The sequence below is a fragment of the Bombina bombina genome, chromosome 4 (genome assembly GCF_027579735.1).
Source record: "Bombina bombina isolate aBomBom1 chromosome 4, aBomBom1.pri, whole genome shotgun sequence".
Classification (NCBI taxonomy): domain Eukaryota; kingdom Metazoa; phylum Chordata; class Amphibia; order Anura; family Bombinatoridae; genus Bombina; species Bombina bombina.
In genome coordinates, this window is record NC_069502.1 from 402,449,447 (window position 1) to 402,473,456 (window position 24,010).

The 24,010-nt window shown below is 37.6% G+C and overlaps 1 protein-coding gene across 1 annotated transcript in view; it reads right to left on the reverse strand.

Annotated features, from left to right (window-relative positions):
• The window catches only part of LOC128656335 (kininogen-1), a 386,172-nt gene extending 362,417 nt beyond the window's left edge, over nt 1-23,755 (reverse strand). Inside the window, exon 1 of the mRNA XM_053710185.1 lies at nt 23,546-23,755. Within this exon, the coding sequence (XP_053566160.1) occupies nt 23,546-23,740 (195 nt within the window). The 5' untranslated portion in view covers nt 23,741-23,755. The remainder of the gene's footprint in view (nt 1-23,545) is intronic.
• Between the last annotated feature and the right edge of the window lie 255 nt (nt 23,756-24,010).

The following is a 24,010-nucleotide window of genomic DNA, read 5'->3' on the forward strand; positions in this document are numbered from 1 at the left end:
TCATTGTGACCGATAACTTAATTTACCTCCTACCAGCAGTTTCACTCCAAGATTTGATATTCAATGTGGGTATGTTATGAACTGTAGCACATTTGGGAATATTCGTCCTGAGTCAATTTGTTTAGGGTATATCTTCAATCAATGATCTCCTATTTTACAGTTTGACTTTTCTGGTCACTTGCTAAGTCCTTATATTCAGCTGGGCTCTTTATAAATAACACTATATCTTTTTGTTTGCACTTCCACTTAGTGCAAATATTGATTATAGTGTAAAAAACATATATTATAAATAATACTTGTACTTTTGGTGTATCTTAAACCTTAATAATACAAATAAGGAACTGAAAACTTGTAGTAAAAATTACAGCACATTGTAAATATTACATAATACTAAGCCTGAAAAAACAAAAGGGGTAAGGTTAAGATGGAACAACCTGATTTGCCACAGTTTGTTTATAACCTCTCCCAAAAAGTGGACCAGATGGGACAAGCCATTCTGGATCTACAATTAGAAAACCAAGTCCTAAGGGAATTACTTAAAGATTCTAAAGAGCAACATGCCATTGCACCTGAATCACAGGTATGTTTACCTGAAATCTTTTCTGGCGAAAGAAAATTGTACAGACAATTTAAAAATGCCTGTCAGTTATTATACAATTTGAAACTTAGAACATATAACTCTGATAGAGTCAAAGTGCTCACAACAATTTCTTTCCTACGATCAGAACCTAGGATATGGGCTGACCAATTGTGTAAAAGTTATGCTCCCATACTAAATTAATTAACTGATTTCTTCCAAGCAATGGACGAGCTCTACTGTGACACTGATATACAGCTAACAGCAGAACAAAAAATGAGAAGTTTAAGACAAGGTAAAAAACCAGTGGAAGATTATATCACACAATTTACGCTATATGCTTCTGACTCTTCCTGGAGTTTGGTGTCTTTGCGTAATCAGTTCAGACCAGGACTTTCAGAAACTCTAAAAGATGAACTTGCACGCATAGAGCTTCCGAAGCTTGCCACACAAATAGACAGGAGGTTGAGAGAAAGGAAGTTTGAGCTGGCTCATACTGAATACACCCACAAACCCCAAGCTTCTGGATTCTCTACACCATCTAGTGCTACCTATGAACAAGCAACTCCCATGGAGATAGGAATCTTAAGGGGACCTTTATCTCCTCAAAAAAGACTCAGTAGAAGGACGCAGAATTTATGTATGTACTGCGCCAATCCAACACATACTGTCACTGACTGTCCCATTCTACGAAAAAATAAAAAGAGTAAGTTCATGTTTAAACACAATTCTTATACAGTTAAGGATAAACAATCTTACTGCAATCTTTCTCTCCTCCTACAGTGGGATCTTAAACGAATAAAGACAAATCGATTCAGGAGCCTTCGGCAACTATTGATAAATCTACTGTATTGTCTAATAAAATACCTGTTATATCAAAGAAAACACCTGTTTCTCTTAATGTTATTGATGGCTCCACAATCACAACTGGACCCATAACACACCATACAATACAACTGTTAGTTACTAGTGCATGTGGTCATACCGAACATATAACATTCAATGTTATTCCTTCCCCACATTTCACTGTAGTTTTAGGTTTACCATGTTTGCAACTCCATAACCCAACTATCAACTGGTCCAGTTTACAGATAACTTTGTGGTCAGAATATTGTTCTAAAACTTGCTTCGCTCAACAGCTTCTTCTACATACAACTTGTGATGAGTTATCACTTCCAGACCAATACACAGATTTCTCTGATGTATTCAGTAAAATTGAGGCTGAATCTTTACCACCACACCGGGTATACGATTGCCCTATTGAACTGATCCCTGGAAGCACTGTACCTGTTGGTCACCTGTATCCACTCAGCCAACCAGAACTTCTGCACCTTAAACAGTACTTACAAGATAACCTCCGCAAAGGTTTCATCCGGCCATCAACATCATCCACAGCTGCTGGAATGTTTTTTGTGACAAATAAGGATGCAACACTAAGACCCATAATTGACTACCGCAAGTTAAACAAATGCACAGTAAAGAATCGATACCCCCTTCCACTGATACCCAAACTAATTGAGAGGTTGAGTAATGCTGTGATATTAACCAAACTAGATCTTCGAGGCGCATACAATGTAATCCGTATTAGAGAGAGTGACGAATGGCTCAGAGCTTTTAGGACCCGGTACGGGTTGCATGAGTACCTCGTGATGCTATTCGGCTTATGTAATGCCCCTGCGACATTCCAGCATTTTATAAACGATATCTTTAGAGATCTCCTGGACGTCTGTATGGTGGTATACCTTGACGACATCTTGATTTACTCCAACAACCTTGAAGATCACATCAGACACGTGAGATGGGTATTAGCCAGGTTAAGTGTACATAAACTCTACGCCAAACCAGAGAAATGTTCATTCCACAATACTAGTATCTCTTTCCTGGGTTATAATATTTCTTCATTAGGTTTACAAATGCAACCAGAAAAGGTCGATTCTGTCAAGAACTGGCCTATACCTACCAATAAAAAAGAACTACAGCGGTTCCTTGGATTTTGTAATTATTACAGAAAATTCATTAGGAATTTTTCACAAAAAGTAAAACTACTCACCCAACTTACTGGAAACAAAGTACCATATGACTGGACTCCTAAATTATCACAAGTTTTCAATTACCTGAAACAATGCTTTACTACAGCTTCGATTCTAGCATTTCCAGATGTTAACCTTCAATATATTATGGAGGTGGATTCATCCGATCATGCCATTGGAGCAGTTTTATCTCAACAAGATTCAATAACAAAGACCTTACATCCAATTTCATTCTTTTCCAAAAGTATGACTTCTGCTGAAAGGAACAACGCAATCGGCGACAAAGAACTTTTGGCTATCCGACGTTCTTGAATTCTGGAGACACCTTCTAGAGGGAGCAACTCATCCAATAATAATCTATACCGATCACAAGAATCTACAATATCTCCAAAGTAATAAAACCTTATCTGCCAGACAGGTGCGTTGGAGCCTATATTTTTCCAGGTTTGACTTCCAAATCGTATACCGTCCTGCCTGTAGAAATGGCAAATCAGAGGCACTTTCAAGGCAACTTACTCCACCAATTGAATCTAATAATCCAACTTCCATCATTCCTCCTGAAAAGTTCTTAGGTCTTACATCCGAGTTCCTTACAGAAATAAGAGAAGCAAGCAAACACTCATCAGAGGTTCTAAGCAACAATTTAACCAATAAGGATGGAATTTATTACTATAACCAAAGAATGTTTATTCCTTCTAATTTCAGACAAAAACTACTCGAAGACCATCATGATTCTCCCTTGGCAGGCCTTCCTGGTGTTAAACGAACCCATGATCTCCTATCCAGAACATACTGGTGGCCTAAAATGTTAAACACTGTCTTGGAGAATGTGAGAACATGTGCCATTTGCCAGACCTCAAAAACAGAAAGGAAACATCCATATGGATTGCTAATGCCATTACCAGTCTCAGACAGACCTTGGCAACAGATTAGCCTACACTTCATAGTAGAACTTCCCCTTTCGAGTAATCAAAACACTATTCTAGTCGTTATAGACACGTTTACAAAAATGGCTCACTTCCTACCATTCCACAAAATACCAACATCTTCGGAAACAGACACACTCTTCCTTCAACATATTGTCAAACTCCATGGGATACCCTCTGTTATAATATCTGACAGGGGAACTCAATTTATGTCACGATTTTGGAAAAATCTTTGTCATTCTCTAAAAATTAACCACCATTATACCACTGCCTTCCACCCACAGGCCAATAGACAGGTTGAGAGAGTAAATCAATGGTTGGATGAATACATAAGATGTTTTTGTTCCTACCAACAAAATAACTGGATGCAATTTCTATCTATGGCTGAATTCGCCTATAATAACTTAACTAATTCCTCAACTAACTTATCACCATTTTATGCAAACTATGGTTACCATCCTACCCTGACATCTGTATCCACAACACCCTCTACGTCACCTTTAGTTGAACTTAATAACCAATTACTTGCTAACTTTAGATTTATCAAAGAGAATATCATCAACGCTCAAGCTAACCAGAAACAATATTTCGATTTACGGAGAAGAAAAGCGCCTTCTTACCAAGTGGGAGATAGGGTTTGGTTATCCACCAGAAACCTCAAACTGCATGTTCCCAGTAAAAAATTGTCCCAAAGATTCTGTGGTCCGTTCGTAATTTCTAAAATAGTAAATGACAATGCAGTTACCTTAGATCTTCCTACCAATTTAAAAATTCATCCGACATTTCATGTCTCCCTGATTAAACCTTATTTGGGTTCCAGAACATTACTTCCTTCACTTTCACCCTCGTTAGTCCAAAAAGATTCAGAAGAATATGAAGTCCAAACACTTCTAGATTATAGATACTATAAGGGCTCCCAATAAAATATCTTGTTAGATGGAAGAATTTCTCCTTGGATGACGACAGTTGGGAACCCTCTGGTAACATCAACGCTCCTCGTTTGGTTTCGCAGTTCCACCGAAGGTTTCCAGAGCGCCCCAGGCCTCAAGCTGAGGATCAGCTTGTTTTAGGAGGGGGTCATGTCAGAACATATGTGAAGGTGTGTTTACCTTTAAGGTTCACCTCCAATCAAACCCTCACACCTGTCTTAAAACCACTCCTCTCACTAAGCTCAATGCTTAGTATTTTGTGTGCAACTCATAGAGGAACATATTCTCTCTAAGCTCCTGATAATTCTTACTGGAATTTCACTCTAATCATTTTGACCTCTGTCGCTACATCTTCAGTCCATTTGTGTGTGCTGCAACTGGTTCCCATTTCAATCTGATGTACGGCTCAGACCGCTCCTGCTCTTCACAGGCATACGGATTACAGGATCCTATTTGTGTCTCTCGCCTCTGCCCGGAACACTTACAAAGGACTTCCATCCAAAAGGTATACCTTCCAATAAACTATCATTGTGACCGATAACTTACTTTACCTCCTACCAGCAGTTTCACTCCAAGGTCGTTCCGGTGACGTCAGACGCCACTGACTCTCTCTGCTGAAGCATCGGAACTCACCGCACACGCAGCTCTTCTCTGGCGCAGAAACCTGTTTGTTTTTCAAACGAACCTGACACACTTTGCATGAAGGTAACAAACTTACTACTCTGATCTTTATCCGTGTTGATACTTTGATATTCGATGTGGCTATGTTATGAACTGTAGCACATTTGGGAATATTCATCCTGAGTCAATTTGTTTAGGGTATATCTTCAATCAATGATCTCCTATTTTACAGTTTGACTTTTCTGGTCACTTGCTAAGTCCTTATATTCAGCTGGGCTCTTTATAAATAACACTATATCTTTTTGTTTGCACTTCCACTTAGTGCAAATATTGATTATAGTGTAAAAAACATATATTATAAATAATACTTGTACTTTTGGTGTATCTTAAACCTTAATAATACAAATAAGGAACTGAAAACTTGTAGTCAAAATTACAGCACATTGTAAATATTACAATTGTAATGTTAGGTGTTAGTCAGGTTAGGTTTTATTTTACAGGTAACTTTGTATTTATTTTAACTAGGTAGCTAGTAAATAGTTAATAACTATTTACTAACTAGTCTACCTAGTTAAAATAAATACAAACTTAGCTGTGAAATAAAAATAAAACCTAAGATAGCTACAATGTAACTATTAGTTATATTGTAGCTAGCTTAGGTTTTATTTTATAGGTAAGTATTTAGTTTTAAATAGGAATTATTTAGTTATTAATAGCAAGGTTTTATAAAGATTTTTTATAATTATATTTAAGTTAGGGGGTGTTAGGGTAGGGTTAGGTTTATTATAGCGGCGGAGTGGGCTGACGGCAGATTAGGGGTTAATTATATTTAAATAGTGTTTTTTATGTGGGAAGACGGCGGTTTAGGGGTTAATAATTTTATTCTAGTGGCGACAATGTCGGGGAGCGGCAGAATAGGGGTTAATAATTTTATTTTAGTGCTTGCGATGCGGGAGGGCCTCGGTTTAGGGGTTAATAGCATTGCCCCAAAGTAATCAGCTCTCTTACCTGTAAAAGAAAATACAACCCCCCCAACAGTAAAACCCACCACCCACACAACCATCCAAGCCGGGCCGAAGTCCTCAACGAAGCCGGGAGAAGTCGTCATCCAAGCCGGGCTAAGTGGTCCTCCAGTTGGGCAGAAGTCTTCATCCAGACGGCATCTTCTATCTTCATCCATCCGGCGTGGAGCGGGTCCATCTTCAAGACATCCGACGCGGAGCATCCTCTTCAATCGATGACTAAAGCTGAATGAAGGTACCTTTAAGTGACGTCATCCAAGATGGCGTCCCTTAGATTCAGATTGGCTGATAGAATTCTATCAGCCAATCGGAATTAAGGTAGAAAAAATCCTATTGGCTGATGCAATCGGCCAATAGGATTGAGCTCGCATTCTATTGGCTGATTGGAACAGCCAATAGAATGTGAGCACAATCCTATTGGCTGATTGGATCAGCCAATAGGATTGAACTTCAATCCTATTGGCTGATTGCATCAGCCAATAGGATTTGTTCTACCTTAATTCTGATTGGCTGATAGAATTCTATCAGCCAATCGGAATCTAAGGGATGCCATCTTGGGTGACGTCACTTAAAGGTACCTTCATTCAGCTTTAGTCGTCGGATGAAGAGGATGCTCTGTGTCGGATGTCTTGAAGATGGACCCGCTCCGTGCCAGATGGATGAAGATAGAAGATGCTATCTGGATGAAGACTTCTGCCCATCTGGAGGACCACTTCGCCCAGCTTGGATGAAGACTTCTCCCGGGTTCATTGAGGACTTTTGCCCCGCTTGGATGAAGACGTCTCCCGGTAAGTCGATCTTCAGGGGGTTAGTGTTAGGTTTTTTTAAGGGTGTATTGGGTGGGTTTTATTTGTAGGTTAGGGTTTGGGCGGCAAATGAGCTAACTGCCCTTTTAAGGGCAATGCCCATCCAAATGCCCTTTTCAGGACAATAGGGAGCTTAGGTCTTTTTAGATATAGTATTTTATTTGGGAGTTGTGTGGGTGGTGGGTTTTACTGTTGGGGGGGTTGTTTGTATTTTCTTTTACAGGTAAAAGAGCTGATTACTTTGGGGCAATGCCCCGCAAAAGGCCCTTTTAAGGGCTATTGGTAGTTTAGTTTAGGTTAGGTTTTTTTTTTATTTTGGAGGGGGCTTTTTTTATTTTAATAGGGCTATTAGATTAGGTGTAATTAGTTTAAATATCTGTAATTTGTTTATTATTTTCTGTAATTTAGTGGGGGGGGGGTTTGTACTTTAGCTAATTTAATTTAATTTAGGTAATTGTATTTAATTTAGTTAATTTATTTAATTATATTGTAGTGTTAGGTGTTAGTTTAACTTAGGTTAGGTTTTATTTTACAGGCACTTTGTCTTTATTTTAGCTAGGTAGTTATTAAATAGTTAATAACTATTTAATAACTATTCTACCTAGTTAAAATAAATAGAAACTTGCCTGTAAAATAAAAATAAACCCTAAGCTAGATACAATGTAACTATTAGTTATATTGTAGCTAGCTTAGGGTTTATTTTATAGGTAAGTATTTAGTTTTAAATAGGAATAATTTAGTTAATGATAGGAATATTTATTTAGATTTATTTAAATTATATTTAAGTTAGTGGGTGTTAGGTTTAGGGTTAGACTTAGGGGTTAATAACTTCAATATAGTGGCGGCGACATTGAGAGCAGAAGATTAGGGGTTAATAAATATAATGTAGGTGTCGGCGATGTCGGGGCAGGAGATTAGGGGTTCATAAATATAATGTAGGTGGCGGCGGTGTCCGGAGCGGCAGGTTAGGGGTTAATAATTTTATTTTAGTGTTTGCAATGCGGGAGGGCCTTGGTTTAGGTGTTAAAAGGTAGTTTATGGGTGTTAGTGTACTTTTTAGCACTTTAGTTATGAGTTTTATGTTAGGGCGTTGTACCATAAAACTCATAAGTACTGACTTTAAAATGCATTAGGGATCTTGACAGGGTAGGGTGTACCGCTCACATTTTGGCCTCCCAGGACAGACTCGTAATACCGGCTCTATGGAAGTCCCATAGAAAATAGACTTTACGAAGTTTACGTAAGTTGTTTTGCGGTAAGGCCAAAGAAGTGTGCGTTGACCCTAAACCTGCAAGACTTGTAATACCAGCGGGCTTAAAAAAAAGCAGCGTAAGGACCTGTTAACGCTGCTTTTTTACCCTAACGCACAACTTGTAATCTAGCCATTAGTTTTTGTTTTATTTCACAGGTAAGTTTTTATTTTTTTTAAAGATAGTTATATTGTAATTTTAATTTAAAGTTAGGGGTTATTAGGTTTAGGGGTTAATAGTTTAATTTAGTGTTTTGCAATGTGGGGGGGCGGTGGTTTAGAGATGAATTGGTTTAGTTTAGCAGTTACGAGGCTGGGGATTGGAGGTTTAGGGGTTAATACTTTATTATAGTGTTGGCGATGTGGGGGGCCAGCGGTTTAAGGGTTACTAGGTTTACTTAGGTGTCAGCGATGTCGGGGAACAGAGGATTAGGGGTTAATCATTTTTATTAGTGTCAGTGATGTCAAGGAGTGGCGGTTTAGGGGTTAATAGGTTTATATAGTGTCGGCAATGTCAGGGACGGCAGATTAGGGGTTGATAGGTTTATTTAATAGTCGCAATGTGGGTGGGCGGCAGATTAAGGGTTAATAAGTTTAATATAGTGTTTGTTATGCGGGACGGCGGAGGTTTAGGGGTTAATAGGTAGTTTATGGGTGTTAGTGTACTTTGTAACAGTTTAGTTATGAGTTTTGTGAAACGTTTTTGTTTTGCAAAATCCATAACAACTGCTCTCAGATGGCGGTATGGATCGTGTAACGCAAGCATTTTAGCCTGACCACACAACCTGTAATACAGGTGCTATAAAAATTCTGCACTCAAATGTCATTTTTTTGAGTGCAGAATGGACGTTGCGTTACAAGCTAAAATGCTTGCGGTATAGCTATACCGCCGCAACTCGTAATATGCGTTCCCAGCCATTCCATACGCAATGGCCAATTTTTCAACGGTATAGCTGTACCGCAAAACTCGTAATCTAGCCGCAAGAGAATGAAGCAACATTGAAAATAGAAGTCAATTGGAAAGTTGTTTAAAAATATATGCTCTGTCTACTAAATCATGAAAACATTGTTTTGAGTTTCATGTTCCTTTAAGATATAAAAATATGTAAATGTTGCTTTAAGTGCAAAGACTCCTCAGTTCCTGTGCAAGGGATACATTAATGATATATCACACAGTTTCATATAATTATGCTTATACTTTTTAAAAGTAAAATATGAAATTTTCTTATGTAGCGTATTTGTATGTATGTCAGTGATGGGATGATTATTAATCAGACAAAAATAAAATGTTATGAAATGAGGGCTACCTGTATTTTTTTATGTAATCTAAGATCCTAATCTGTGTTCCCATAAAGGAAATTATCAGATAGATTACGAGTTTTGAGCGCTATCGGGAAATTAACGAACTCAACAAAAGTTGCGTTATTTAATCCCCTATAGTGCAGTCATTACACGTTTTTCAAAACCCAGCTTGCGCGGGCGATATGGAGATTTTGAGCTCCATACTTCACCCAAAACAAGCAGTGTTTTGACATGCTCATGCACGCTTTCCCCATAGATATTAATGGGGAGAGCCAGCTAAAAAAAAAAACACCTGCGATCGTGAAAACAAAAGCTCCATAATTGATGTCTATGGGGGAAAAAAAACTAATGTTTAAACCTAACACCCTAACATAAACCCCACGTCTATACAACCCTAATCTGCTGCCCCCGACGCCTGCCTACAGTTATTAACCCCTAATCTGCTTCTCCCGATATCGCCGCCACCTAAATAAAATGATTAACCCCTAATCTGCCGCTCCCGATATCGCCGACACTATACTACATTTATTAACCCCTATTCCGCCTCACTCCATCATCGCCGCCACTATACTAAAGTTATTAACCTCTTATCTGCCACACCCCAACATCGCCTCCACTATATTAAAGTTATTAACCCCTATTCTGCTGCTCCCCAACATCGCTGCAACTAAATAAAGTTATTAACCCCTAAACCTCTGGCCTCCCACATCACTACCACTAAATAAACCTATTAACCCCTAAATCGTCAGCCCCCCACATCGCAACAACCTAAATTAAACTATATTAACCCCTAAACCTAACCCTAACGTTACCCTAACTCTAACACCCCATAACTTTTACATAATGAAAATAGATCTAAATTAAATTTACAATTATTAACTAAATAATACATAGTTAAAACTAAATTTATACTTACCTGTGAAATAAAACCTTAGCTTGCTACAATATAACTAATAGTTATAGTGTAGCTAGCGTAGGTTTTATTTTTATTTCCCAGGTAAGTTTCTATTTATTTTAACTAGGTAGACTAGTTAGTAAATAGTTATTAACTATTTAATAACTACCTAGTTAAAATAAATACAATCTTACATGTGAAATAAAACCTAACCTACCATTGCAAAAAATAAAAAACTACCATTACAAAAAAAACAAAACCATCCAAAAAATAAAGATTAGTCCTATTCTAATACCTTTTAAAAAATTAAAAACACCCCAAAATAAAAAGGCCTAATCGAGAATGAACTACCAAGGGCTCTTAAAGGGCCTTTGGGGGGGGGGGGGGGCTTAAAAGGGAATTTTGTAGGGCATTGCCCTAAGTTAAACAGCTCTTTTGCTACAAAAAAACACCCCCTAAAAAAATACATTACACAAAATAACAAACAAATTATCAAAAATAAAAAAAATATATTCCTATTCTAATACCCATAAAAAAAAAAACACCCCAAAATAAAAAAAACCTAATCTAGAATAAACTACTAATGGTCCTTAAGAGGCCCTTTTGTAGGGCATTGCCCTAAAGATAGCAGCAATTTTAGTGAAATTTTTTTACAAAGACCCACTAACATTACAAACCCACACCCCACCCCCAAACCCACAAAATAAAACATCTAAAAAACCTAAGCTACCCATTGCCCTGAAAAGGGCAATTGTATGGGCATTGCCCTTAAAAGTGCATTTAGCTCTTTTACTGCCCAGACCCTAAACTTAAAGAAAATCCACATAAAAAAAACCCTTAAAAAAGCCTAACAATAACCCCCTGACGATCCACTTACAGTTTTCAAAGTTCCGCTTGAATGATCTTCATTCCGGCATTGAAGTTCTAAACCAGGCCGCGAGAAGTCTTCATCTAGGTGGCCTCTTCAATCATCATCCAGATGGCATCTTCTGTCTTGATCCCGGCATCGCGGAGCGCGTCCATCCTGAAGACATCCGACTCGGAACATCCTCTTCATACGGTTGCCGCCGTACACTGAATCTTCAATGCAAGGTGATTCAAAATGGTGTCCCTTGCCTTCCTATTGGCTGAAAAATTTGAATCAGCCAATAGAATGAGAGCTGCTAAAATTCTATTGGCTGATTTGAACATTCAATATTTTCAGCCAATAGGAATGCAAGGGACGTCATCTTGACTGTATGAAGAGGATGCCCCACCCCGGATGTCTTCAGGATGGACCTGCTCCGCGCCGCCGGGATCAAGATAGAAGATGCCGCCTGGATGAAGACTTCTTGCCGCTTGGAAGAGGACTTCACCGCCAAAAGTATAGTGGTAGCGATGTGGGCGGACGGCAGATTAGGGGTTAATAATATTTAACTAGTGTTTGCAATGCGGGGGCGACGGTTTAGGGGTTAATAACTTTATTATAGTGGTGACAATGTCGGGAGCGGCAGAATAGGGGTTAATAAAAAAAATGTGGCGGCGATGTCGGGAGCAGCAGATTAGAGGTTAATAAATTTAATATAGTGTTTGCGATGTAGGAGGGCCTTGGTTTAGGAGTTTATGGGTGTTTAGTGCACTTTGTAACACTTTAGTTATGAGTTTTAAGCCACAGCTTTGTAGCGTAAAGCTCATAACTACTGACTTTAGATGCTGCCTGAATGAAGATTGAAGAGGCCGTCTGGATGAAGACTTCTTGCTGCTTGGAAGAGAACTTCGCCGCCGGGATAAAGATTGAAGAGGCCGCCTGGATGAAGACTTCTCGCCGCCTGGATAAGGACTTCAATCCTGGGATGAAGATCATTCAAGTGGGACTTCAAAAACTGTAAGTGGATCGTCGGGGGTTAGTGTTAGACTTTTTTGGATGTTTTTTTTTTTTAAGTTTAGGGTTTGGGTAGTTAAAGAGCTAAATGCCCTTTTAAGGATAATGTCCATATAAATGCCCTTTTCAAGGCAATGGGTAGCTTAGGTTTTTTTAGATTTAGGTTTTTTATTTTGGGGGAATGGTTGGGTGGTGGGTTTTACTATTTTTGGGGGGTCTTTGTATTTTTTTTTTTTTACAGGTAAAAGAGCTTTTAAAGAGCCATTGGTAGTTTATTGTAGGCTAGTTTGTTTTTTTATTTTGGGTGGGTTTTTTTTTTGATAGGGCTATTAGATTAGGTGAAATTATTTTTTATTTTGGATAATTTAGGCCTAGATTTGGAGTTCGGCGGTAGCCGTCAAAACCAGCGTTAGAGGCTCCTAACGCTGGTTTTGGCCGCCCGCTGGTATTTGGAGTCAGTGATTAAAGGGTCTAACGCTCACTTTTCAGCCGCGACTTTTCCATACCGCAGATCCCCCTACGCCATTTGCGTAGCCTATCTTTTCAATGGGATCTTTCTAACGCCGGTATTTAGAGTCGTTTCTGAAGTGAGCGTTAGAGCTCTAACGACAAGATTCCAGCCGCCTGAAAATAGCAGGAGTTAAGAGCTTTCTGGCTAACGCCGGTTTATAAAGCTCTTAACTACTGTACCCTAAAGTACAATAACACCCATAAACTACCTATGTACCCCTAAACCGAGGTCCCCCCACATCGCCGCCACTCGATTTAAATTTTTAACCCCTAATCTGCCGACCACCACCTACGTTATACTTATGTACCCCTAATCTGCTGCCCCTAACCCCGCCGACCCCTATATTATATTTCTTAACCCCTAACTTGCCCCCCACAACGTCGCCGCAAGCTACTTAAAATAATTAACCCCTAATCTTCCGACCGCAAATCGCCGCCACCTACGTTATCCCTATGTACCCCTAATCTGCTACCCCTAACATTGCCGACCCCTATATTATATTTATTAACCCCTAATCTGCCCCCCTCAACGTCGCCGACACCTGCCTACACTTATTAACCCCTAATCTGCCGAGCGGACCTGAGCGCTACTATAATAAAGTTATGAACCCCTAACCCGCCTCACTAACCCTATCATAAATAGTATTAACCCCTAATCTGCCCTCCCTAACATCGCCGACACCTAACTTCAATTATTAACCCCTAATCTGCCGACCGGAGCTCACCGCTATTCTAATAAATGTATTAACCCCTAAAACTAAGTCTAACCCTAACACTAACACCCCCCTAAGTTAAATATAATTTTTATCTAACAAAATAAATTAACTCTTATTAAATAAATGATTCCTATTTAAAGCTAAATACTTACCTGTAAAATAAATCCTAATATAGCTACAATATAAATTATAATTATATTATAGCTATTTTAGGATTAATAATTATTTTACAGGTAACTTTGTAATTATTTTAACCAGGTACAATAGCTATTAAATAGTTAAGAACTATTTAATAGTTACCTAGTTAAAATAATAACAAAATTACCTGTAAAATAAGTCCTAACCTAAGATATAATTAAACCTAACACTACCCTATCAATAAAATAATTAAATAAACTACCTACAATTACCTACAATTAACCTAACACTACACTATCAATAAATTAATTAAATACAATTCCTACAAATAAATACAATTAAATAAACTAGCTAAAGTACAAAAAATAAAAAAGATCTAAGTTACAGAAAATAAAAAAATATTTACAAACATAATAAAAATATTACAACAATTTTAAACTAATTACACCTACTCTAAGCCCCCTAATAAAATAACAAAGCCCCCCAAAATAAAAAATTCCCTACCCTATTCTAAATTAAAAAAGTTACAAGCTCTTTTACCTTACCAGCCCTGAACAGGGCCCTTTGCGGGGCATGCCCCAAGAATTTCAGCTCTTTTGCCTGTAAAAGAATAAATACAATACCCCCCCAACATTACAACCCACCACCCACATACCCCTAATCTAACCCAAACCCCCTTAAATAAACCTAACACTAAGCCCCTGAAGATCTTCCTACCTTGTCTTCACCATACCAGGTTCACCGATCCGTCCTGAAGAGCTCCTCCGATGTCCTGATCCAAGCCCAAGCGGGGGCTGAAGAGGTCCATGATCCGGTCAAAGTCTTCATCCAAGCGGGGCAGAAGAGGATCTTCCATCCGATTGAAGTCATCATCCAGGCGGCATCTTCGATCTTCTTCCATCCGGAGCGAAGCGGCAGGATCCTGAAAACATCCAGCGCGGAACATCCATCCGGACCGACGACTGAACGACGAATGACTGTTCCTTTAAGGGACGTCATCCAAGATGGCGTCCCTCGAATTCCGATTGGCTGATAGGATTCTATCAGCCAATCGGAATTAAGGTAGGAATTTTCTGATTGGCTGATGGAATCAGCCAATCAGAATCAAGTTCAATCCGATTGGCTGATCCAATCAGCCAATCAGATTGAGCTCGCATTCTATTGGCTGATCGGAACAGCCAATAGAATGCAAGCTCAATCTGATTGGCTGATTGGATCAGCCAATCGGATTGAACTTGATTCTGATTGGCTGATTCCATCAGCCAATCAGAAAATTCCTACCTTAATTCCGATTGGCTGATAGAATCCTATCAGCCAATCGGAATTCGAGGGACGCCATCTTGGATGACGTCCCTTAAAGGAACAGTCATTCGTCGTTCAGTCGTCGGTCCGGATGGATGTTCCGCGCTGGATGTCTTCAGGATCCTGCCGCTTCGCTCCGGATGGAAGAAGATCGAAGATGCCGCCTGGATGATGACTTCAATCGGATGGAAGATCCTCTTCTGCCCCGCTTGGATGAAGACTTTGACCGGATCATGGACCTCTTCAGCCCCCGCTTGGGCTTGGATCAGGACATCGGAGGAGCTCTTCAGGACGGATCGGTGAACCTGGTATGGTGAAGACAAGGTAGGAAGATCTTCAGGGGCTTAGTGTTAGGTTTATTTAAGGGGGGTTTGGGTTAGATTAGGGGTATGTGGGTGGTGGGTTGTAATGTTGGGGGGGGGGTATTGTATTTATTCTTTTACAGGCAAAAGAGCTGAAATTCTTGGGGCATGCCCCGCAAAGGGCCCTGTTCAGGGCTGGTAAGGTAAAAGAGCTTGTAACTTTTTTAATTTAGAATAGGGTAGGGAATTTTTTATTTTGGTGGGCTTTGTTATTTTATTAGGGGGCTTAGAGTAGGTGTAATTAGTTTAAAATTGTTGTAATATTTTTATTATGTTTGTAAATATTTTTTTATTTTCTGTAACTTAGATCTTTTTTATTTTTTGTACTTTAGCTAGTTTATTTAATTGTATTTATTTGTAGGAATTGTGTTTAATTAATTTATTGATAGTGTAGTGTTAGGTTAATTGTAGGTAATTGTAGGTAGTTTATTTAATTATTTTATTGATAGGGTAGTGTTAGGTTTAATTATATCTTAGGTTAGGACTTATTTTACAGGTAATTTTGTTATTATTTTAACTAGGTAACTATTAAATAGTTCTTAACTATTTAATAGCTATTGTACCTGGTTAAAATAATTACAAAGTTACCTGTAAAATAAATATTAATCCTATAATAGCTATAATATAATTATAATTTATATTGTAGCTATATTAGGATGTATTTTACAGGTAAGTATTTAGCTTTAAATAGGAATCATTTATTTAATAAGAGTTAATTTATTTCGTTAGATAAAAATTATATTTAACTTAGGGGGGTGTTAGTGTTAGGGTTAGACTTAGCTTTAGGGGTTAATACATTTATTAGAATAGCGGTGAGCTCCGGTCGGCAGATTAGGGGTTAATAATTGAAGTTAGGTGTCGGCGATGTTAGGGAGGGCAGATTAGGGGTTAATACTATTTATGATAGGGTTAGTGAGGCGGATTAGGGGTTAATAACTTTATTATAGTAGCGCTCAGGTCCGCTCGGCAGATTAGGGGTTAATAAGTGTAGGCAGGTGTCGGCGACGTTGAGGGGGGCAGATTAGGGGTTAATAAATATAATATAGGGGTCGGCGATGTTAGGGCAGCAGATTAGGGGTACATAGGGATAACGTAGGTTGCGGCGGTTTACGGAGCGGCAGATTAGGGGTTTAAAAAAATATGCAGGGGTCAGCGATAGCGGGGGCGGCAGATTAGGGGTTAATAAGTGTAAGGTTAGGGGTGTTTAGACTCGGGGTACATGTTAGAGTGTTAGGTGCAGACGTAGGAAGTGTTTCCCCATAGGAAACAATGGGGCTGCGTTAGGAGTTTTTTTTCAGCTCAAACAGCCCCATTGTTTCCTATGGGGGAATCGTGCACGAGCACGTTTTTGAGGCCGGCCGCGTCCGTAAGCAACTCTGGTATCGAGAGTTGCATTTGCGGTAAAAATGCTCTACGCTCCTTTTTTGGAGCCTAACGCAGCATTTGATTAAACTCTCGATACCAGAGTTAAATTTATGGTGCGGCCAGAAAAAAGCCCGCGGAGCGTTAGCAGCCCTTTTACCGCCGAACTCCAAATCTAGGCCTAAGTTTGTTATTTTCTGTAATTTAGTGTTTGTTATTTTTTGTAACTTAGTATTTTATTTTTTTTGTAATTAGATACTTTGTAATTTTTAGAGTAGTGTTAGGTTTAATGTGTAGTTTAGTTTATTTAATTGGTAGTTAGTTTAATTTTAGTTTAATAATTATATTAGTTTAATTGTTAGTTTAAACTTAGTTTTTTTAATTTGACAGGTAAGTTTTAATTTAATTTAAGATAGGTAAATTGTAATTTTAACATAACGTTAGGGGGAGTTAGGTTTAGGGGTTACTAGTTTAAATTAGTTTATTGTGATGTGGGGCGCTTTTGGTTTAGGGGCTAATAGTTTAATTGAGTTTATTTCCTTGTGGGGGGGCTTTCGGTTTAGGGGTTAATAGGTTTATTATAGTGGTGGCGGTGTAGGGCTTAATAACTTTAGTATAGTGGTGGCGATGTGGGCGAACGGCATAGGGTTAATAATATTTAACTAGTGTTTGCAATGATGGAGGGCGGCGGTTTAGGGGTTAATAACTTTATTATAGTGGTGACGATGTCGGGGAGAGGCAGAATAGGGGTTAATAAAACAAATTGTGGCAGCGATGTCGGGAGCAGCAGATTAGGGGTTAATAAATTTAATATAGTGTTTGCGATGCAGGAGGGCCTTGGTTTAGGAGTTTATGGGTGTTTAGTGCACTTTGTAACACTTTAGTTATGAGTTTTATGCCACAGCTTTGTAGCGTAAAGCTCATAACTACTGACTTTAGATGGCGTTACAGATCTTGTAGTTATAGGGTGTAACACTCGCTTTTTAGCCTGCCAGAAAAACTTGTAATACCAGCACTATGGGAATCCCATTAAAAAACGTCATTTTTAGGAGTGCGGTACTAACATTGTGTTACAGGCTAAAAGGCTTGCGGTACAGCTATACCGACAAGACTTGTAATGGCTGCAATGCTGTTTTGGTATTTTCAGCATTAAAAGACGAACACACAAACTTGTAATCTAGCTGAATGAGTTCTATTCCAGTGTTGTATTGGAAAAAGTTTAGATCTGATCAGAGCAGATAGTGGTAAAATCACATATACAATGCATTAACAGCAATGGGTTTCATGATCACAATTCCCTGACCACAGGTTTTGTACTTTATTTCGGCAACAAAATGAACACAACACATTTAACAAACAAAGGCTGTTGGTAAAGAGCAAAACTGACTTTTTTTAAAGTTTTCCGGTATTCTAAGATTATTTGGAAAAATGATATTATCTTGCGCATATGCGATAGACGTTTTAAATGGTTACAGAAGTAATTTTAGATGTATATATAATTTTATATATGTTCTTGATTCATTATACTTATATTCAGCACTATTGTATTGTCGCTCAGTAATGGACGAGACAGACATTTAGATGAGTAAATGTATTTAATAGAGATATACATAATATCTCATACAGCTAACGAGATCTGCAGGAAAAGCAAGAAAATGGATATCATCTAGAAATGGTGCTTAGCAATTGCACCCTCAGAGGGCTCGATTACCAGTTGAGCGCTATTGTTATCGCTAGGAGCATAAACGTGATTGTGAGATCGCTGTGTTCTTTACGCTCAAATCCATATTACAAGTGGCACGCTGTTTCAATTACCGTAAATTAGTTTGCGTGAACTTGCGGTAATTTACACTGCCTATATTTTCTATGGGTAGTGTAGAGCACTAATATGTGCTTGTATTACAAGTTAAAAGTAAATGCAATCATGTGAACTCAATCTCATTTAGCGCTTACATTTTTTACTCAACCTGAAAGGTCACGTAAAGATTTTGTCCAGATGAAACAGTTGTACTAAAGTACACTACAAACCCCTAAACTGCCACCTCCCACATAATGAACTACCTCTTTACGCTATTAACCCCTAAACTGCCACACATCCCACGGCAAAGTAAGCTTCTACACTATTAACCCCTAAACCTTCACATCAGGTAAACTAAACCTATCCTGTAAACCGCCAGCCCACCCCCGCAAAATAAACCTCTACACTATTAACCTCTAAACTGCCATCCCACCACTGCAAAATAAACCTCTACACTATTACTACCACTTCAACGTAAAACACTAACATCTAAACTTCCTAACCTAACACCCCCTAATTTATCCAAAAATAAACTAACTCTACCTTTACCAAAAAAAATTAACTACCTTTAAAAAATAAAAAACTTTCCTGTGTAATAATATTTAAAATAAAAAAACCTAACATTACTAAAATAAAAAAAATAAAAAAAAACTACAACCCTCTAACTAGATATGTGAATGGCGAAAAAATTAGGTTCGGATCGATTCTGAATTTTTCGAATTTTGGTTCGGATCGATTCGAATTCGGAAAATTTTGAATCAATTAGTTTCGGATTCGTTTCGGATTCATTCGGATTCAAAGAAATTCGGCTGGATTCGGTTCGATTCGGTTTGGAAATTCAGAATTTTGGTAAGTGTTAGGTGGGATTAGACTAGTATTATGTACTGTATATTAGGTGTAACCCATAGCAGAGTGATATAACCTAATATACTGTACAATACTAGTGTAATCCATGGCCATCCGAATTTACCGAATAAATCCGAACTAATTCGGATTTATTCGGTAAATTCGGCAGTATTTTAATTCGGAAATTCGGTTCGATCCGAATCTCTGAATTTGCAGAATTTTCCGAATTTCCGAATCGATCCGAAACGAATTGCACATATCTACCTATAACATTAATGTTTGATGTGCTATAACTTCTTTCAATATAGATATGAAATTCAAATTAATTTGTGCCCTAACACCCACTTCAAAAGTCAAATTTTCTGTGAGCTAACAGTTTTGAATTGTTTTCCAATCAGTGCTCTAGGTACAACAAAAGTGCAATATGGGGAGAGCGCTGATTGGACAACAATTCAAACCATTTGTTCACAGAAAAATGTACTTTTGAAGTGTGCGGCGTATGGCGGGGTATTTGAATTTCATATCTATATTGAAAATTAAGTTATAGCGCATCTTTATTACAACTGATGAATTAAACTCCATCTAAAATATCAGAAGCATTCTGGATCTGTTTTTATAAAGGGGAGAGTTTACCATCACTTTAAGGGCTTTGTAGTTTGTAGTTTAGTTGTAGAAAAAAAAAATATTTTGGGGTATTAGAATAGGCCTAAATCTTTTTATTTTTTATAGGGTGCTAGGTGCAGACATATTTTTTATTTTCCCATAGGAAACAATGGGGCTGCATTAGAAGCTGGATGCTGCTTTTTTGCAGGTGTTAGGTTTCTTTCCAGCCAGCTCAGCCCCATTGTTTCCTATGGGGAAATCGTGCATGAGCACGTTTTACCTGCTTAACGCTACCGTAAGCAACGCTGGTATTGAGGTGAGATGTGGAGCAAAATTTTGCTCTACGCTCACCTTTCGCGGCTAAAGCCAGGTTTAAAAAAACCTGTAATACCAGCGTTGGCTTACGGTAGCGTTAGAAAAAAAAGCCTTGTTAGCAATGCACCCCTGTTAACGCCAAACTCGTAATCTAGGCTTTAGTTTTTTATTTTAATAATGGTAGATTTTTGTAATGGTAGTTTTTTTAAATGGTAGAAATGTTTTGTTTTTACGGCATTTTTTTTTTTTTTTTTGGTAAAGTAGGGTATTCGGTTTTTTATTAACTTTTTTTGCTCAATTGACTGGGGCATTAGGTTATCGCGCCTTGCACTGGAGTGATAACTTTTTACGTTCAAGTCGTAATACCAGTGCAACCAAACTCGTGCAAAAGGTTTACCACTAGCGCAGTTTGCGCTTTAGCAAAAGAGCTAGTTAGCACTCCACTTGTAATCTTGTCCAAAATGTATATTTTTATCTCATACTCACATTTTATTGTTTCTAATTTACAGTAGTTTTATCTGCTTAAATATAATTTGCATCAGCAATTATGTTTTTGTGGTCAGGATTTACAATTGTTTGCTAAATCTTTTGCAAGGTTTTTTTAGATTAAACAGAAGTCCCAATATCTTGTTTTGAAACAACAGGATTTACTGTATCTAGAACGTGCCTCACCATCTTCTTAAAGTAGTAGAAACTCTGCAAAGGCAAATTTACTGTGTGACAACTGTAAAAACCTTGTTGCAGAAGATGAGATAACATGTTGCTACTTTCTGCCTATAGTTATTAATTTCTCAAAGGGTTCTTCTTGATTTTAGATGAAAATTAGATAAGTGCATGGCGAAAAAATTCGGTTCGGTCCGGATCGATTCTGATTTTTTCGAATTTCGTTTCGGATCGATTCGAATTCGGAAAAATTTGTTTCGGATTTGTTTTGGATTCATTCGGATTCGAATAAATTCGGCTGGATTTGGTTCGATTCGGTTCGGAAATTCGGAATTTCGGTAAGTGTTAAGTGGGATTAGACTAGTATTATGTACTGTATATTAGGTGTAACCCATAGCAGAGTGATATAACCTAATATACTGTACAATACTAGTGTAATCCATGGCCATCCGAATCTACCGAATAAATCCAAATAAATCCGAACTAATTCAGATTTATTTGGTAGATTCGTCACTATTTTAATTCGGAAATTTGGATTGATCCGAATCCCGAATTCAGGTGAATTTCCGAATCGATCCGAAACGAATCGCACATGTCTAATGAAAATCTTACCAAAATGGAAAACAAGATTTTCTTAACTAATTAAAAATGATAACAGATACTGGATTTCAGTTTTGGGCATCCATTATGGGCAGTTCCGAGTGCAATTGTAGGAAAATGGAGATCAAATATTGTGTGAGTTAACAATCTCAGCTTTGTGTGACTCAGAAAAAGACTGGGTAAAAAACCCCACAAACAAATAAAAAAAACTGTTCACATTTTTCCAATATTGGGGGAAAAAAATCAGAAAGATTGGAATCGGAGCCTATATTAGGTAAATGTTTAAATTTCTTAGCAGCATTTTTGCAAAATTTCGGCCATATAGTGCAGACACATGCATGTCCTGACCCTACCTACCTGATAACAGAAGTATTTTGGAAACTAATTGTACAGTTACACAAGTTATATGTTTTTGCTTTCTTTCAACAGACCAAACAGTAAATAAACTTAGCAACTGGAAATTAGAAGATAAAAAATAAAATTGTTTGTCATTTTGCCCCATCTTGCAATTAATGCAACAAAATGTGTAGAAATAACATATCTGACCATAAATAAAGTTCACACTTCAATTTAGTGTTGGATGCATGCTACTCCCACAGTTAGTATTTACTTAGCATAATACAACTAAGTAAAAAGAAATATACCAAATATAAAATACTTGCAACATCAATTCAACCTGTCTGGATTTTCAGAAAATGTCATCTGTATTTCACACTCACCTATTTAGTCTAATTTTTTTTGGGTGACCATAAAGAATTTGTGCCCTGGCAACAAAACAAAATTAGAAAAGTAGTTGCTGCAAGGTGATAATTATTACTTTGATGACCATTTGCGAGCTATAAGTAGATGAATACTCATAACTGAATGATGGGGCATCCACATTTCAAATGATAGCTACTGACAGACCCCACCACCTGATTTTGTTTTGTATGTGTATAGTGTTGCCATTTTGATCACATGATAACCACCTGTGCATGTGACTCATTTTAGAATATAACTACTTAGTGTTGCTAATGTCAATTTTAGAACCCAGATAACTTTAAAACTCACCAAGTAGACAGTTCATTTCATCTCATGGTACATAGTGGGTAAAAAGATACATTTGAATGAGAACAATGCTGTCTTTAGGGTATAAAGGGCCTTAGGATGCTGCTTAGCTGTCAAATATGTTTTATTAAATGCCAATTTATTTTTGTCACTCTATAACCAACAGAATTTTTTTTTATCCCCTTAATTAAAGGGACACTGTAACCAAAATGTTTCTTTCGTGATTCAGATTAAGCATGAAATTTTAAGCAACTTTCGAATTTACTCCTATTATAAAATTTTCTCCATTCTCTTGGTATCTTTATTTGAAATGCAAGAATGTAAGTTTAGATGCCGGCCCATTTTTGGTGAACAACCTGGGTTGTCCTTGCTGATTGGTGGATAAATTCATCCACCAATAAAAAAGTGCTGTCCAGAGTACTGAACCCAAAAAAAGCTTAGATGCCTTCTTTTTCAAATAAAGATAGCAAGAGAACGAAGAAAAATTGATAATAGGAGTAAATTAGACAGTTGCTTAAAATTGCATGCTCTTTCTGAATTACGAAAGAAAAATTTTGGGTTCAGTGTCCCTTTAAATACTAGTGGCTCCACGTATTAAGCAGCAAAGACCGGCTTAACTGCAATTTAAAAGGAATTGTTTGTACGACAACTGTGTCTTTACCTCTCCACCACCTCAGAGGTGGCAGAGATAATTCACTAGGTATGCTCTTTAGCAATTGGTTCCATGTGAGCTGGAAACAGCGCAATAATTTCCTTGTGCAATAATAAATACAGGTGGTGGACAAACAGCATCCTGCCTACTCAGCATACAGATCAGAAGACAGGTTACCTAACTGGGAAATTTGCCCACTTGTCTAATGATAAAAAAATGACCCTTCATTCGGAGGATTTATTCGCACTGAAGAAGATAAAGTTCTTGTGATTTTTTTTATTATGTGTACACATTTTATATATTATAGAAATCTGAGCTGGTTAAATAAGAATTTACCCTGTAATTTTCATATAGTTTTGAATGGCTTTTCTAGAAAACTAGACAATAAAAATACAGGGTGAATGTCCACTTACCCTGATTTTGGCTTCTGTGATTCGGTACAGAAGAAATTGGTTGCCATACGTTTTTTCCTCATTGTAGAGTCTCAATGCCACATCTACTGCATTAAATACATTAGGATCATCACAGTCTGCATTGGAAGTTAAGGTTTGATTTGCTTCTCCAAAAATTAAAAAAGAGAAAAAGATAACGGAGCTCAGAATACTCATTGTTAGGTTTGTAGCTCTTCAATGCTATTAACTGGTCAGGAACACAAGGGAACAGAGTTCAAAAGGGATTATAGAGCAAACAATGATGTTTGAGAAGAGGAAAGTAAATAATTTATGCCTATTGATACTGTAAAATTGTAATAATTCAGAACAGGCTTTTTTTTGGACAACACAATTTAAAGGCACATGAAACACATTCAATTTGCAGTATAAAATGATTAATTTTGTATAACAATCAATTAAAAAACATTGCTATATATATAAAAACTT